Raw genomic sequence first — 19234 nt, forward strand, 5'->3', positions numbered from 1 at the left:
TAACAAACATTTTGTATCTGCTTGATCTCAAGCAATTATCAAAGAACTGTAATTTTCTTGAAAAACTAATTCCAATTTTTGTTCATTTTTTTAACATTTTTTTCTTCCTCAGTACTATCAGGAATAATACTCTGCTAAAAGTATTTGCAAGGGTTCAGCTTCATGAAAAAGAAAAGTTCAAGGGGAAAGAAAACAGTAGCAGAAGGAAAACCTGTACTACTCAATCTTTAAGCAGCTAAATCCATGCTACATGATAAACAGCAACTCCTCTTCTAAGACAACAGCTTTCAGTTTAAATTATATTTTTTCTATTTCCACTAGGAAAGCAATGAGGAGGAGCTAAAGGTCATAGTCCTAGAATGGTACCTTCACTGAATCATTCCACCAAAGAGCAGAGCAGTCATAGAAGGGGCCCCTAAGTCATCCTGCACTTGGACCTTTTTATGTCACAGTCACAGTCCCCTCCCACAGGCCACAGATGTTCTTCACCCATTCTGTACACTTGTTGGAAACATAGTCGCCAGTCACAGAGCAATTAGGACACCCACACAGGGGCAGACACAGAAACACTGGAGCTGTGCAGAGGACCTCAACCAAAACCTCATTTGGAGGACAGACTGAACACTTCATCTAGGGCTGTCCTGATGTGACTCTTCCCTGAGCAACAGCAGAGCTGAAGCCACTCCAGCTGACATAACGCCCAAGCTGTCCTCCAGTTTTACGTTTTTCAAAGAAGGACTGGTATGCTTGGTTCCAACCTTTAAAAAACACAAACACCAATTTATTCTAGTGGAATTTACCCAGCAGGACAAGAAAGAGTTTATATTCCAGCGAAGGCATTTGGTATGATCACAATTAATCTCAAAAATCCTACATTTAAAGTTAGGTAAATAAAGAACAGTAAGCCAGTGTGTATGTATTTCTATATACAAGTGGGGAGTTTTCATATAAAATCTCAGAGCAATTCTGTGATAAACAACTTCAGGCAGCTACGTCTCAAAAATGTTATTAATTCGTTCAGCTTTTCTTAGGCTTACCGTAGTAGTTGCCTCTCACTGAATTGATTATGTCACACTCACTCAGAATCATAGAATCATTATGGCTCGAAAAGACTTCAAAGATCATCAAGTCCAACCAGAAACCCATCACCACAAGACAACTAAACCATGTCCTCAACCTCACCATCACCTCCAGGGATGGTGACTACACCACTTCCCTGGGCAGCCGGTTCTGACGCCTGACCACTTCTGTAATTTTTCTAAACCACCCTAGGTGCAACTTGAGTCCATTTCCTCTCATCCTGTCACTTATTACTTGGGAGAAAAGACCAACCCCCATCTCACTACAACCTTCTCTCAGGTAGCTGAAGAGAGCAATATGGTCTCCTCTCATCTCTGATAAAAACTTTTTAAACCACACACAAAAAACATCTCATCATCAAAGACATTCATGCACATGCAACTACTGAGTAAGCAAGTAAAGAGGAGATGGTGTCAGTTCTAAATGGCAGCTGTTACATATGTATTTCCAAAGGCTGCCTTACCACTTTGGATCCAAAAACACATGTTGAATGTTACTGGTCCAAGTCTCCTTAACCCTTTTGAAAGAGTAAGACTACATAAATAATCTTTGTCATTCATTTGTCTGGAAATCTGGGAAGCATTTATATTCCATTAATTAATTTATCTTTTCCCGCAGGGCAAAGTGATCTTTCTACACTGGACAACAAACTGCTTGAATCAGACCATTTCTACTGTAAGAGATCAATCTTACTGTAATTCAGTGGTTCTGTCAACCAGAGCACCTCTCAACTACTGCACATGCTCCCAGTATACAGGGCTCATAAACAAACTTACTTTTGATTCATATTGTCATCAAGTTTACAGACAATGCCCATTGAGTTAACCTTAAACTGAAGTTTTACAGTGCCTCTTAGAGGCAACATTGTCTTGAGACTTTGTCGACTTTTTTTAACATTGCTCCTCCCCTGATGCACACAAGAAGCCATTCAGTAGAAATGGCAGACACTGTTTCTGGAGGGAAACATTTAACATCATCATCCTAACCTGAGTACCTGCCTCCTCCAATACCCATGAAAAGAATTCTAAGTTCTGAAAAGTATAAAGGATTATACCCATTGCTGGGATAAACAGGAAAGAAGAAGAGGACTGTAACTTAAACTAAGCAAACAAAGACAAATAATTCCCATTTGACAAACTAGGTATTCCTAAAAACTTGTTAATTATGCTGCTTTTGTGGTTTCTAAATCACATTCTCAAGCAACTGAGAGACTAGGAAGGATATTAGTTACTTTTTTAGAAGAAAAAGGAGAAAGACTATGTACAGCTAAATATAGCTAGAACTATATAAAAAAAATATTATTTGGATAAATGAATGAGAATTGCTATTGAACAACTGTATCAACATTAAAAGGAAGCAGGATAGAAAAGCTGATGCCATGAAAATAACTGCTGTTTAAGGTTACACAGAAGAACTAGTCCAGTATAAATGCCACGTGATTCTAGTTCCAAAGTTGTCTTGATAACATTTGTAGATGCCAATGGACACACACACTGAGATAGAAGGTCAAACTAAAGAAAAATTGGAAAGTCAGGGAAAATCACCATTTCAGGGATATGACGTGGCATCATTTAACTCCCAGGAACACAAGAAGAGGTTGTGGTCAACAACTTGTTCACACTCTTCATATTGTGTGCTGTATCCTGTTTAATTGTTAAAGCTTCAGAGCTTTTAGAACAGTAACATTCACCTCGTCTCTTTAAAATCAGACTACAAGCATGACTGTAATTATGAGCTCAGATGAGCTCGGAGGATTTCACTACAGATTCCTAAGCTGTTACTATCACCACCCATATCTTTGCCAAAAGTAGCAACCCTTTTTGCACAGGAGGAGGATGTGGAGAATATGACATATTTTCTCTGTATCTTAGCTACATTTGCTTGAAGTACCGATAAAGATGGGTTTATATTAAGTAACTAGACAGCAAAATGGTGCACAGACACATCCTGTTGTGGTATTACTGCTGTTGGAAGAGGCAATTTCTGCAAGAAGAGACTGCTGGCAGCAACTGCTTAATACAGCCAAAATCCTTGGACTATGTTCATAGAATCACAGAAGTTACAGTACTTTGCTGTGCAATGCCAGCTGCATATAAGCATGGTGTCTTACAATGACTTCAAAACTTCAGTTCTCCTTCAGTTTCATATGACTACATTCTTTTAAAGACAGCAGTTGCAAAATACTCACTCCAGCAGCATCTCTTGTGATCTGACCTGTCAAATATTAAGACTACAAACTGCTTCCATGTTCTAACTGATGCATTAGAAACTGTCTTGAGAAGATCAGCTGTACAATAGTGAGAACCTGGGCCTGGTGCAGAAGAAAAATAAACAGCTTTTTTCTTTTTTTCTTCAAACATTCTTTTACATCAATCCAAACACTTCAATCTAAAAACATTCAGAGGAAGGTCAGGCCCAATAAGGAACTCCTCAGCAGTTTCATAATTTGTAAGTTAAAGGACACTTATTCTTGTGCTTCCACATACCAGGGCTGCTGTAAAAGCTATGTGTGTGCCAGGGCTCATAGCTCCAAGTACAAGAGCTCAGACCACAGGTAGCTTGCGTTTCACCACTATGGTCCAATATAACATTTACATGCCAGCATTAAACCATCTCCACTTATCTTTATATCATACAGAAAGACAGCCCAAACCCACCTAAAGTGTTTAAAAAAACCAACACCCTAACTTCCTTAATTATGTGGGCAACAATGGAAGGCAGGGTAGGAGTGCTTGGAGGTAGGACACATTTGATTAAATAACACCTTTACCACCCACCAATATAATATTTTTTCTTGATTCATACTAAAGACTCATAAGACTGCAGCTCATAATCCCTATCAACTTGTCTTTTTATACAAAATTGTTTTATTCTCCTTCAAACAGGTAAGAGCAAAAATGCTGTAAAAAAATGCACTGTTTTAGGAACAGAAATTAATGTATATAAAGACTCACAAGTTCCAGACAACCCCTGGGCAAATAAACTTTACTATCATATCAGATAATATGTGGTGACCTTGTGCATTAAAAAGCTTTCAAATTTCAATTTTAGAATTCAGGATGCAATTCTGGAGAAATAAGTTTTAGATGGTATCTTTAATGCCTCCGCTTTCTCAGCTCAAATCAGTTTCTGCAGGTAATTCCTTCTGGATGTCACAATAAATGGAATTCATAAACCAACATACTTTTTCACACTCTTATGAACAAAAATGTTCCCACATCACAGCTTTTCTATTTTGCTTTTCAAATTTCCATGTCAATTAGGCTTGAGCAAGGAGGCACTTCTGTTAACATTTTTTTGGTTTATTTTCTATTGGAGATATTTTCTGGATTTTGAAAGAGGTAAAAGCCTTTCAGAAAGCAGAGCTTATGCTGCAAGTAGAAGACACAGCTCTTCTGACAGATATCTCTGGTACAAAGAGAGAGAATTCAGGAAGTCTCCTTTACCTGAAGAAACACTCACTCTCACTTGCAAGAGATCTTCGTTGATGCTTATGACAACAATATTTCCAAAAAGGAGACAGTACATAGAGTTCTCCCTTAGAAGAACAACCCTGATGCAAGCCAAACATGCATGTCTGAAAGCCTGTCACTGACTTTCATTGAGAGCAAGAACATCTTGTGACCTGATGACAGTGTTGTTCCAACAGGGAATTCGAGCCACTGTGTGCTGTTTGAATGAGAACGTTCAGCACAGCTGCGTATGGAGCAGAAGCACAAACAATAGTCAGCATTTAGACAGAAGAGCCCACTGCTGCATTGAGGATGCGGGGAGAAAGAGGAGGAAGCAGCAGGATGGGGCTCCCTGGAACCCAAGTAAACATAAATAGAAGCAATGAAGCCTATTGTTTTATGTGCAATTATTCTTCCCACATCCTCCTCCCATCTACCCACAGTTTCTAACACTGGTACTGTCTGGAACAAAGTGTGTGGACAAGGAAGAGACAATAAGGCAGATTCTATTCAAGGGAAGTAGAAACTCCTTGGATCCTGGCACAGAATCTTTCTACAGCATTCAGGAGGCAGTGTGCAGGTTAAAACCACGTAACAAAGAAAACTTGAGAGGATGGGGATAACACCACCACTGAATGTTATCCACCTTGAGCATTTCTTCCAAGGTTATGCAAAAAACTCTACTTCTGTCTCATCTAAGAAAATGATTCCTGAACTCCATCCATTTGCAATAAATATTCTAATAACTTTCTCTGTTTTCATTACTCTAAGCACTTGGAACTAAGGAGATCAGAAGCCAAATTTAATCCTACACTCCAGAGTGTCTAGAGAGGCAGAGAGCATTTCTTGTATTTAAGATGTCTGCCATGTAATGCTGCACTTACATCAGCTCCTGGGTTTTGGTTCTTGAGACATAGACTGACAGGCTTTAACAGACAGGAACTGAAACACTACTTAAATAGCAACATCCTGCTTTTAGGTTCTCCAACTTAAAATCCACTGGAACTTGAACATTTGGCTTTGCTAACTTCCACAACCTATTTTTCTCTACATTTTTCTCCTTCCTCAGGAAGTATCAAAAAGGTGGCTAGCAAAACACAATCTGTAACACACACCTCAGCATTTATCTCCCAGGGTATCAATTCTGAGTCTTAGAGTACTCAGTGGTCTCTAAAAGATAACCAGTCCCTCTCTTTCCTCACCTAGTACTTATAGGAAACAAGCTGAAGGTTTCTTGTTTCCCTATTTCCAAAGCAAAACTCAAAAAGAATCATCCACAATTTTGCTGCATCAAACAGTCTTCAGATTTCTGTAGATCTTTGCGTTTTATTATAGGGTGTTTTGTGACTGTGTGCACGTACATACGAAGGTTTCCTAAAAAGAGGCAGTGTACTTGAAAGACAGATGAAAGAGAAGATGATTTTGAAGGAAATGTGTATGAAAAGATGACAGAGCATCAAATATCTAACAAGGAAAAAAAAAAAAAGAAAAAAAAAGGTGAAGAGCATCTTTCATCTTTCCTGAGAAACAGGTGAGAAACAATAATGAAGATTAAAAACAACAACAAAAACAAAAAAAACAATGACACAAACAAACAAACCCCCCCAAGCATAAACTCACTTCTGCAAGTAATAGGAAAAGGAGTAGCTGCCTTCTGACAGAATGAGGTGAAGGAGTAAGAAACACATGGGAAGAAACAACACTATTTTCTGCAGAACTGTGAACAAACTATCAGATGGATTGTGGAAGAATGCACATTAATAGATCTCTCGTGACTCTGGATCCAGCAGAGATGACTTTGAATTGTCAGACCTTAATTCATCATGAACTAAATGACATGATATCTCACTCTTCCATGAACCACAGTCAGATAATTGAGATGATAGCTATTTATAGGTGCTTTGCACACAAAAACTGTAGTCTTTAAAATAAGTAGTATGCGTAATGCACATTAAAGTGAGTAATGCTGACAGGCAGTATGAGGTGACAGAACAAAGTTCATTCAAGTTGTAAAAAGTGCTCAAAGTAAATGTGCAAGTGTATTTAAACTTTTTAAATGCAGCTAAATAAAGGTATTTTATGAATTAAATGATCAGAAGATACAAAGGACTTTAATACAAAGTTTCAAGGAAAATAAACTTTCTGATTCCAGAAGAGATTATTGGACAGAGGAGGAAACTGCCAGCTGTCCAGGCAGATGAGCATTAAAAACAATTAAAAAGAGCAACAAACAATTAAAAAGAGCTACAAAGAACACATTTCCAACACTAAGAATACAGCAATTAACAATGAAATTAAAAGAGCAAATACTGCAGTATCAGTCTGAAGAGTACTGACTGAAGTAGTCAAATTATCAGCTCAATACAGCAAATGCCTTAGAATCTTAAAATGAGATCAAAGTTAATGTTACCCATTTCATAAAACAAAACCACAACAAAACTATATCAAAATCATAGATCCACTAGCTAGCAGTTTAAACCATTTGATTTCAATATAAAAATATCTAAGTCTGAAGCAACTCCAGATTTCAAGATTACACAGTGATTAATCCTTTCTTTCCCACAAGCAATCTAAAACCATGGGCATAAAAGAAGCAAAGCTTGTAAGATACTGAGTCAGTGTTTTCAGCAACTGTTGGCAGCTTGATATTTCCTTGAATAAAAATTAAAATTGAAGACTAAAGTGTGGCTTATGCTATTAATGAAAAAAATCCTTAATATAATGAGGGTTTACAAATTTGTAGACATATTTTGTGCTCTCCCAGAACGGAAATTCAGATTTTCGTTATATCAGCAAGTAATGATCCACATACTGCTTGCTACCAGGCCAGACCTCACAAAGTGCATTTTTCTTTTCCCAGTTCATAGGATCACACTGCCTGGAAGTACTGGTGCTCACTCTTGGATGTTCAGAAATATCCACTATCACAAACTGCTTGATCATACACCTCACACTTCTCAAGTTTAACCTTTGCTAGAACGCTTTCCTCTCTAAACCCATTTCTCCTTCCCTTTACCCAGTCTTTTAAAAGCTGATGGGGAGAAAGTTATTGTGCTTCCAGGGTTTGGGTTTTTTGATAGAAGTTGTTTGAGGGCTTTGGCTGGTTTGGGTGTTTGGTATTGGTTTGTTTGGTTGTTTTAAATATGACATTTTAAACAGAATAATCAGATATTTGTACTCAAGAAACAGTGCAACTCTGCAGTCTCACTGAAATGCAGTACCCAGAGTATTCCACAGGAAATTAAAATGGTCTTGCCCAGTGAAAGGTCTTGATAAGATATTTCTCTGTAAAACTGGTGATGACAATAAGGACACATTCATAGGAAATGGCTGATGAAAAAGAAAAATATCAAGGTAATCAATCTTCCTTCATAAAGCTTTGTTAAAGTAGATGTAAATGCAAAGTAAAGTAGATGCAAATAAGCATCACCACTCTTCCAAAGCAAATCATTAGTCCTTGCATTTGGAAACATAAGGCCAAAGCTAAAACATTTTTAAAAACATTCTGTATTTGACAGGAAAACGTTTTTAAACCTTGTCATAATGAAGCCACAAAATAAAGGCATATTTTTCCATATGTACTTGGCAATTTCTGGTTTGCCTTTCTACAGTGGGAAATAGACAGAAAAGCATTCACAGTTCTGTAAGAGCTCAATGAGACCTCACAGAAAGAACAGCAGGAATGAGAAAAAAACACTGAAAAATTAAGCTGAGGTCTTGCTGCTTGCCAGTTTTGTATCTGCCCCAAGGGTAGCAAAACTTTCAGTGCTGCACAAGCCTATCACAGAAAAAAAAAAATCCAAGTGCCAAGTTATCAGACTATTAAAAATGCTTCCTGATGATAGTGAGGATGAATCAGCAACTGCAGATAGAGGACATTTGATTTAAACCTAAGATGAGAGTTCCCAAAGAATGGTTTTACATTTGGCTCAAAAATAAAAAGTTCTGTACATGTACATTTATACTCCAATACTTCTACATTTAACTAAAACCTTTATAAATCTAGCTGCTTTGTCTAGTCTAGTGCTACGTATAAGAAAGTCAGGATGACACTGGTAGTCAGTGCAGCATGGAATAGCACCAGCAGCTGCACTGACCTCTAAGAACTTCTCCCCACAAAACCAAACCAAAAAGGAAAGCTGAAGTGATTTGGGTGTGGTTTTAGGAGACATCATTACCGATGAAAAACACCAACATGTTGCTTTTTAAATTAGCAAGCCAGAAGAAATCCTGGAAGCTACAGGCAGAGGACACAACATATCATGGGGATTTCTACTTCAAGTTTTTTTAGTTGATTTTGGTTGGGTTTTTTGGAAGACAGGTCACATAAATTCACTTATTACAAATAACTTGTGGGACACAAACCAATTTCTAAATGTGAGCAGTGTGACTACTGAAAGCTCACTAAATATAGATCATTGAGTGATCTGGGGTGGGAGGGACTTTTAAGATCACCTAGTCCAACACCTCTGCTGTGGGATCAAGTTGGGTCTGGACTTGCAACACATGTAACAAATCTCTATGGACAATTTTGAAAAAGTTTCAGTTTCCTGGGGAGTTGTAGACCAATGTTGACTTTGGTTCTCAAATAGATATTCTTACACTGGTTTTGGTATGAGCTTTTTTCAAGCATCAGATGTGATTTAACTGCACAGTATGAAAGAGAGAAGGAGATAAAGAGGAACTTTTCCCCTCTGTATAATACTTCTAATGAAATTCAAAGGCAAAGTTAAAAAGGCATCTCTTTACAAAGACACTACAGATTAATTAGAAGTTACAGAAATTTTCTTTATGTAACTGCTCAGCTTTTTATACTGCATTACCCTTGTTGTTAGAATAGTTTCAGCACAGACATAACTTCTGATCCACAACTCTAGACAACTCTTCATCCTATAGCAGAAGCAAAAATTCTCAGCGACACTCCCAATGGAATACAAACTGCCATAACAATGAGAACAAAGACATCCTTTCCACCCCTCATTGTCCAGGATGCTCCTTTCTCTAAGCTGAAGCTATCTTAGGAACAAAGCATAGCTGAGGAACACAGCAGTCGTCTTACCATACAGTTCCTATCTGGACATTACCACTGCTTTCTCAAGAGTTGGTTTCTACTGATGCTTCTCAATTACCAAAAATATAAAGAAAGAAAAAGGCAACTCCATTTGCTAATGCAACCCACAGCTATTGAACTGCAGTACTACATATTCCCTCACATATAGGGACTTAAAGCTTTTATTGTGTTTCCTCTCTCTGTGAAGCAGACTGTCAGCAATTACTTTTACATTAGCTGAATTACTGAATCTTGACATTCACCTCCTCTCTGGTTCCCCTCCCCCTAATATATTCTTTCACCATTCCTCAGGGTACAGAACATAGATATGCCCTACAACAACCTCCTGCTTCTGCATCCAGGGAAAACCTCCACACCCTAGTCCAGGATTTTGTATTCTGTGATTTAAAAACAAACAAAAAAAAAATGCAGACAGGAATCATCCAAAATCCACCGTTGTTTTTTATGAGCTTGCTCTATGACAGCAGTATCAGAGCAAAACAATAGATACCATCTCTGTGGCTGTTGTCTCCCTTGATCCCATCAGGGCTAACCCACTTTCAGCATTTCAGTGATCTCTAACATGTCAGACCTGAAATTTCAGCTGCTCATGTCACATTACCAAGCTCTCCTTTTTCTCCTCCTAACACTTGCACCCCTTCCCCTTCAAGTGCTTCAAGGAGGCAACATATTATCTGCAAGGTCAATACTGATCTGCTGCATGAATTCTGATACACCACTAGTAGAATGATTATCAGTAGTAAAAAAACCCTCTCTATCATCTAGTAAACAGTAATTACAAAAGTAGCAACCTGAATGCCACTACAGATAAACTGCATATATTGCATTAGTAGCAGTTTAAACAGAAATATGTGTTCAGCCTTAACAAAAAAACTGCTTCTCAAGATTTTTATTACATATAGCTCCTTAAAACCAAGCAGAAAAAAAAAATAAATTCTAGCAACTCTACCAGAATTTTCTACATATGCATCTTTAATTAGCACAAAAAAGAGCAATAATTCTGCTATTTTAAGAAACCAATTAATTAATTTCTTTACCACACTTTCTGATCCAAATGCAAGTTACTATTAAAAAAACCCAACAACTATAACAACAACTAAATGGAGACATGGAGAAAAGAAGAGCTAATCGAAAGGGTCAAGCAGAAGAGGTACCAACACACAAAACAGATTATACAGTTGAAAACTGTTTCCATAGTCATATAAAATATATAGATATGTTTGTATATGTAAATTTCTTCAGTTCAAACCCCTACCTTGATCAATCTAGAAGGCAGCTCTGACAACCTTTTATGACAGGAATGTCATTATCTCTTGATTTTTAGGGAAAAAAGCTTTGTGCCAGCTATTTTTGTGTGAAATTTTATATAGGTTACTGAAAATATTTTATCACAGTTTATGAAAACTTTACTTTAACTCAGACAGTGAAGACATTCACAGACAATATAAATATTGTGACCAAACAACTGGAAATCAGAGCCTGAACAGCTCCAGTGCAACTGCTTTGTTATAACAAATTTACCAATAACAATTAAAAAATTAGTATGAGTAGCAGCCCATATGAGGAGGAGACTAAAAACTTTACAGGTTGGAGAGGATTTTTACACAACAATACCTATATAAAGCCACTTTACAGCTGCTTAAAATGTTATTTTAAAAAAAAATCAAAGTGAAAAAATCATGCTAACCACCTTTTTATATAATTTTTCCTTAATCAGCTGCAACTGACTATTTAAAAATGCCTTACATCCATTTTTGCTGAAAGGCACCCAAATCTCCACTATTTTGGAAAGAAAACTTTTCAAGAAAGAAAAGTTTGTCAGAGCAGTCAAGAACCCAAACACACCTCCCACCTTCCATGTGCCATTCATACAGATTCTGCTAAGCTCCGGGCTCACAAATGCTTTGCTTTACTGCAGAAGGCTGTAGAGTTTTTAGAGTTTAGCAGGTAAACTCCTCAAGCCTCCTGTTGCAGCAAGCACTCTCCAATCCTCCCTACAGGGCCAAGCAGAAGTTTGATGCAAGCACAGCTCTCTTGCTGGAGGTCAGGGTGGCCCCACAGGCAGGAAATGTGCTCAGAGTGCTCCCTCTGTTGATGCTCCGATAAGAGAGAAGGAGAAAGAGGAAGTGGCATGGCTGAAACAAGTAAAGAGAAGTGAAGAGAGGGGGAAAAAAAGATAAAATCGGAGGGCTTTACGAAGGAAGCAGAGCTGAACTTGAGGGCAGGGGATAGAGGAAAATTTGAAAAGGGAAAGAAAAGATGAATGGGGAAAAACAGAAAAATAGATTGCAAGTAGTTCAGAACACTCAGACTCTCACATAGATTCAGTTTTTTTAATTACCTGACTTCTTGATGTAACATTCCTGTGGTGTGTACAAACTAGCTGCTGCATTTCACAGCAAAGCATCTTTCTCAGCCACTAATGTAAAACCCTGCAGATAATAGCTGTCCACCAGTATTAATAATCTCACTGATTCTAAGGATACAAGACTATCTCTGGATCCAAACTCCTAACTATGGCAGCAGCAGAAGTGATCAATGTATTTTCATGTAAACAAAAGACACATATCCTCTCTTTCCCTTTCCCAACAGAAAAGCTGTAACAATACCTTGAAAAATAATAAGATGAAAAAATAAAGTTAACAAACTGTTAACCTGGTATTTACAACAACCACGATGAAGGCTTCTTCAACTCCTCAGTTTCACAGCTGTATTATTATATAGGACCCCTACCCCATGTAATGCAGTAATCTGGTTGTGCTCTGAAGATGAGCAATGACAGCACTGCAGAAAAAAGGATCTCCCTTCACCCACAGAAGCTGGAGTGTCTTGATTGTCACAAGGAGCTATACATCATCAGCTGACTTGTAAAGGTTGTAGTTAAAAACTGCTTTGTAGAGTCAGACTTGTACTCTTGCGTTTTCTAAATTTGATAAGCAGTATCAAAACAGTTTTTCCTTTGTCAATTTTACTTTGTTTTCTGGATCTCCAATTTCAGGAGGACTGATGTGTGGTCATGCAAAGCTCTTGCAAATGAGACTGAAAATTACATATGGTCAGAGAACTCCTAAGGATTCTTAAAACAAAACAAACCCAAAACAACAACAAACAACTACACACACAAATCCAGATCTCTTAATTTCTCAGACACTTAAGGAAGGGGACCAAGCTTGTTCCATTGCATTCACCATTACCATTAAGGTCTTTGTCTTACTCCCCCTTTTATATTAACTACCATCACTATTTCACTTTACTTTTCAGACAAGTCCATTCCAAGTGTAAGTCAATTCACTTTAAAATACTTTAACCATAATGTCATGGAAGAGCTCTTAAAACCTCAGTAAAGCTGTATTTCTTATAAGGTTTGGCATATGTGCTGTAAAAAATCTTGGGGACACATGCTGAACTTTAACACACACATATGTGCAACATACACATATATATAGGCACATAGGAGCGGACTAATAACAATATGCAGTGCCATACAGAAAATATAAATGGTTAATATGGAAGGCATACAAGTAATTTAAAGGTAAAACATTTAGAATCTTAACACTGTAGCATGCAAAGAATTCACCTATGCTTTTCTGCATCTGAAATAGCTTTCAAAAATGCTAACAATGCTAAAAATGCTTTTAATCTGTTTTCACTGTATTTCTCACAGAGATTTTGCTTTCATACTACTCATATCTTCGCTTCCTTGCACAGTTTTTCTATTTGTTTTTAAAGCCCAAGGATCACTTGCCATTTAAATATACGAACAACAATGAAACCATATCTACCTTCTCTCCAGTCCTATTTTGCAAAGAAAAGTCTGACTGGCTTTAAAGGAGCCAGATTTATAGAATCACGGGCAGCCCAGGGGAAACAAGAGCCTTCCCAACTAAGTTATAGCATTAAAAAACCTTTCTAGAGCTCTATCAGTGCAAGTAACTTCACTGCTCCTCTACTGCTTTCAATAATCTTTTGTATTGTGAAGCTAAAAATAAAGGCTAGTATTTGGATTATGGATGAAGCAGAATTCAGAGAAGCCTTATTGTATCACAATACAAAGGAAAAAAAAAAAAAGCCCTGCTCTGAGAGATGAGAAGAGAAATAACTTTATTTTAAAAATTATATCATGTGACATGCCTCCTGAAGGCAGACATTGCTCCATTCAGCAGTTATAAACCCGACACCTCATTACTCCACTATGTTTCAAATCTCACCTATTGCTACACAAGTTGAGAGCTGTGCTACCTAGAAGGCAACCTGACCCTAACAGAGTCTTCCACGACGCACCCAATTAAATGTGGCGGTCTGGGATGCTGGCCCACTGTCAGCAGCATCAGAGTTCATCCAGATCAATACAGCTGAATGAGCTGCACAGGGATGGACTCATTTCAGCCCCAACTAGAGGACTAACTGAAAGTCAATACTGAAAAAAACCTAGTGCTTAATCTTGTAACGTACAGGTACAGCAGCTGTGTATCAGTTCTGACAGCACCCCGCAAACTAATCTCTCGAAGAACAAAGGGACGCGTTGTGGTTTTTTTCCCCACGATATTCCCAACGTCACTGTATTACAACGATTTACACAATTGTGTAAAATGTCTGCCCACGTAATGCGTTACACCGAGTCCTTTTAGCGATGCCCTCAGGTTCCCCCACAGCCCAAGAGCATGTACGCCACCGGGAGCAAAGCGGGCAACCGGGGACCCGAGGACATCTAAACGCTGGTATCTCGGAGAACCGCTCGCCGCTGCCTTCAGACGCCGGTCGACGGGTACACCCAGGGCTGCCTACCAACAGCAGACGCTTTCTTTTGTTCCCTCCAATCCGTCATTTTCTGCCGGGCAAAGCGCCGGGCAGAGGGATCCGCGGGCCAACGCCGCTCTGGTGACTCCCCGGGACTCATCGCTCAGCCAGCCCGCGCCTGGCACCGTCGCCGCTGCCTCGCCTCCTCGCCCCCCTCATAACAACTCAGTTCATCCCCCAGCCTCCCGCTGCCCACCTACCCCTCACAGCACAGGTATGGGGCGCTGCCCAGCCTGGGCCGGGCGGGCAGACGCAGCCTCTTCCCGAAGCCCGCGGGAGCCACCTCACGGGCAGCGGCTGTGGAGCGCGAACGCCACCGCCTCCCCCTGCAACGGCTCCAACGACCCCCGTGCCACAGCCCCAACGGCCGCCCCCTCGCGGCAGGGCGGCACGGCACGTCCCGTCCCCGCAGGCCGCTCCGCGCCCCCCCCTCAGCTCCCTTCGCCACAGCCCCTCGGCCGAAAGAGCAAAAACCACCGCGCCCGGGCGGAGGTACCTCCTTCCCCCCCCCTCCCCATATTCCCCAGCTCCCCGACCGGCCCGGCGCTACCACACCCCAAGCTGACACGGGCTGGCTGTGCCCGGTGGGAAGGCGGCAAAGTCGGGCGGCCAAGCCGGTGTTCAGGACGGCTTGTTAACCCTGCCAGCCCCGATCGAGATCATCCACCGCGGCAGCCCCGAAGGGCTCCCGGCCCTCGCCCCGCCGACGCACATCCCGACCTCTCCGCCTGTCACATGAAAACAATTATTGACTCGGCCGAGGGAGGGGAGGAGAAGTTAAAAGCCATGAGGCGGAGAAGCAGAGGCTGGTGGCGGCCAGCTCCCTCCTCGCCGCCCCCGGCCCTCCGTCGCGGCGACGGTATGCACCCCAGCCAGCGGGCGGGAGCCCCAGCCGGTGTCCCCCCTCCTCCCCCCAGCACTGCCAACTCAGAGCCGACGGCTTGAACTCACCCATTTATGTCGAGTTGGGCTTTGCCTGGCGGCGGAAACAGGCTGAAAGTTTGAGCCTGTTGGCCACGGCGAAAGGGGCGAGAGACAGCCCTGAACCGCCGCCACGAGAAGAAGAGGCTGCTGACAGAGCCGCTCCCTCCTCCGGCGGCCGCCGCTCTTAGCAGCCGCTGCGGCCAGGCTGCATTCTGCGTCCTGCTACCAGCACCTCGGCTTCCCTCAGCGTATGTATATATATATGTGTGTTAAAAAAAATAATAAAAAAAATAAAGCAGTGAGGTGAGAGAAGGGGCTCAGCCTTCAGCTTCTGCCAGTCACCTGGGTCCCCGCTGCCGCCGGGCAGAACAGCCCAGTAGAAAGCGCGGCCGAGCCCGTGCGTCCAGAGCCTCCTGCTACCGAGCCGCGGGGGTAGGCGCCTTCCCCCTGTGCCGGCCGGTCCGTGTGGCAGGGAGAGGGGTGCGAGGAGACCGGGTCTCCCCGCCGCGGGCGGCTGCTGCTGCTGCTGCTGCCGCTGCCGAAGCGACCGAAGCGAGCGGCGCGGCTCAGCTCGGCACTGCGGGAAGTGTCGCGAGACTGCGCCAGAGCCGCTGCGCCGCCTCGGGCCGCCGGGAGCAGCGGCGGCGGTGAGGGAAGGAGGGCGGGGAAGGAAGGAAACGGAGCGGCTGTCCCCAGCGGGGGCAGGGTCGGGGGGTGTAGCGGGGTACCGCAGCACCTCGGGAGAAGGAGGTGGCTCCTTCCATTCCTTCCCTCCCGAGCTAGGAAGCGTCAGCCGGGCACGGGGAGTTACCGGGGGCCGCGGGAAGGGGCTCGCTTTATTTGGGTGCCGGGGAGGGAAGAGAGGGCGCTTCGGACTCCGGGTACCGTTTGGAGGAGCGGGAAGCTGCTCCCTCGCGGTGGGACAGGGGGGGTCCCTCAGGCTCCTGGCAGCCACCTCCCCCCTGTGTATCAGTTACCTGCGGGCTGCCCCCGCTCCTTCCCCCGGCGGAGACCGAGAAGCCCAACGCCGGCTCCCCGGCTGCCCCGCGTCTCCCCATTCCCCGGTTCTGAGGGAAACGAGGTTTGGCAGCCCGGGCTGCACCGGAGGGAGCTGCCACGCTCCCCCCAACCCTTCACAACAGGTTTGGCTCTGAAAGCCGGGAAAGATAAAAAGATGAGATGAAGAGTGGCTTTTTTCAGCGGTGGTGTTTCGGAAAAAGGAGCACAGTCGCACACGAGCAGCGATTATTCTTTCCAGGTATTGCAGGAAGGTGTGAAGCGCATACTGCAGTAAAACTGATCGGGAATGCTTCGCTTACATCGGTAACACTCCTGGTCGGAAAGACACCTTGATGAGGCCGGGGAACCTTCTTGACAGGCAAGTCTTCTTACAGGCAAACTGGAGAAAATAAAAAAAACTACACTAGCAGCGAAGAGGAAGAGCAGGTTAAAAACAATAAAAAGTACAGGTAACATCTTCTACAGTACAAGCACCTTCAATACTATATGAAAGGTTAAGCAAAAAAGGTTGTTGGAAGCTCAGGTGGTTAAATTGGGCATGACAGAAAGATAGAAAACTGCCCAAAATATAAGCATTAAGATTTTTGCACTCCTCCTCCCCTCAAAGTCCCTTTGAGAGGGATTAATAGAGAGCATCCATCATTCCTTTGCTAGCCCAGTTTAAAACCTGAGAGTTGCTTAAGTAGTCAAGCATAATTCCTAATTCTTGATTTAGCAATTTTTTAAAGACAACTTTAAACCATAGCTGTGAAAACTTGCTTTTAAGTTACTGATTTACATGCTGTAAAAGCAGTTTGTCTTTTCTAATTGTAATGTTGAAAAAAAATTTAAAAAAATTGTGATACAGTAAAACCTTCACAGAGATAATACTCATTTTTTAAAAAGCCTTTTTAACCTAACTTAAAAAATGGAAGCTCAACTATGAAAACAAATTCAATAGAAATAGGCTGGATGTAGGTACAGAGAGCCTCTAGTTACAGTTCACTTTTTCACTGAAAAATTAAAGACTTGAACCACTTCGGTATTGTTTTCAGGAATGCTGGGACACTAAATCACAAACCACTAATAGTGGCAAGACTGGGGGAGCAGGGGTGAAATGTCAAAAAAAAAAAAAAAGCATTTTATCTACAGCCATAGAGGATCTTTTAGCCAGTCACATGATACCAGAAAGCCAACACTCACTCAATCATACACACCTAAAAAAAATGCTGGTTTTTATAAAAAAACTGGTTTTTCACAGTTCCTCATTGCAGAAGGGCATTTGACCTTTTACTACCTGAACATTTACAGTAATAATTCGGGGATATTATAAGAATGTGAAGCAGATTTTATTCAAGCATTTTGACAACACACCTGAAATTTTCATGTCAATCAGAAAAAAGAAACACATCAAACTAAGTAGAAGAGATGCAGTCATGTTTGAGAATGAAGATACTTGTTAGCAGTGCTCTAGCTGCATAGTATAAGGCAGAGTTATTGGTGTAAATGAGTAATTTAGCCTGGTACATACCAATGGCACCACTTCTGTAAGAACTAAGCTGGCAGTGAAAGTGTTAAGGAATAACACTAAGTATTCAAATCACAATGTCAGTGTTAAAATGCATAGGAGGAAGCCTATTTGATGGCTATCTCAAACAGACTCAGTTTCAACTATCACTAAAAATTAACATATAGGAATTTCTTGGCCTTTCCAAGTAAAGCAGTAATGCAGTTGAGCAGGTTGTCCTTTGCAGGAAGTGGAAAATACTCATGGTAAACTGGGGGAAGCACTCTTACAAGTTCCTCCAAGATTTAGCTTCCCCTTTTTCCTAAGGCAAAGCCTGTCCACTGGACTGATCTTGTGCTCCTATAAAGCTTACCTCAATATGGGCATCTATCAGCTGGGGCTTCAAAGACACATTGCACTGTACGTGGATTACTCAGGTACCTCACACCTTTGTTCAGTGATAACACTGTGGAGATCATGATGGCATTCAAAAAATAAACTTTTCTTCAGTGGTTAAGGAACTGCTTAGAGAAACTAAAGAGATGTTTTTAAAGTGGTATCGATGATAATTAGCAACCTTTATCTAAACTGACACATAATTCAGAAGCTTTATTATTTAATTTTTAGGAGGGAAAGGGGGAAAAGTAACAATGCTTTCCCCCCTCTCTTTAGCTACGCTACATCTAAGATTTACCACACATCAAGGAGTTCTGCTTTACTATCCACTTCAAGGACAGTAACCAGATTAGGAATTATGAAAAATAAGGCTTAAATTATTTACATACAGTGAAAGTCAGTACAGATTTTAAGTAAATAATGGGGAAAGTTAACTTTTCCTTCCGTTAGATGCTGCAAGTGTATTCTAATTTCATCCCATTCTAACTCCACTTTATTTAGGGATATTAAACTAATATGATTTTTCCCACCTCAAACTGGTGATACTTTATTAAAGGAATTCTTAAAAATCACACTATTTATTGAATGTAAAGCCTGAAAAATTAACCATGAAAGGGTGCTTCTTCCCTTCTTTTGCCCCACATTGGCAGAGATGCTAGGGATGTTGAATGCCACTGAGGAGACTGATATCTGCTTTCAAAGTTTTTTTGAACAGTATCTATTTTGTGTTAGTAGTGAGGATTCATATTTTATGTCTTTGAAAAAGAATAATGTAGATCAAGATTTTAATTTCTAAAAGTAGCAATAAATGAAGTTACAGAAGCAAGTTATATATATAAAAAAATCAATGGCTACACAGGTCAAATAAAATTCTCTGAAAATGACAAATACTAATAACTACAGAATCAGATCACTGAAATGATTTGTAAGTAAAAATTTTGTTAAAACATTTATTGTCTGTAGAAACAAAATTTACACTGATTTTATATAAACTATGTTAAACATACA

The 19234-nt window shown here is 41.0% G+C and overlaps 1 protein-coding gene across 6 annotated transcripts in view; it reads right to left on the reverse strand.

Moving 5' to 3' along the window:
• SH3KBP1 (SH3 domain containing kinase binding protein 1) overlaps positions 1-15912 on the reverse strand; it is a 221591-nt gene extending 205679 nt beyond the window's left edge. The window contains exon 1 of one of the 6 annotated variants that reach the window (XM_071749422.1): positions 15352-15912. In XM_071749422.1, coding sequence (XP_071605523.1) covers positions 15352-15355 — 4 coding nt within the window. In that variant the 5' untranslated portion in view covers positions 15356-15912. Of the gene's footprint in view, positions 1-15067; positions 15087-15351 lie in introns of those variants that run through there. The other 5 variants (XM_071749486.1, XM_071749412.1, XM_071749433.1 and 2 more) reach the window with 5 other exon arrangements.
• Between the last annotated feature and the right edge of the window lie 3322 nt (positions 15913-19234).

This window comes from Heliangelus exortis, chromosome 1, assembly GCF_036169615.1.
Source record: "Heliangelus exortis chromosome 1, bHelExo1.hap1, whole genome shotgun sequence".
Lineage (NCBI taxonomy): Eukaryota > Metazoa > Chordata > Aves > Apodiformes > Trochilidae > Heliangelus > Heliangelus exortis.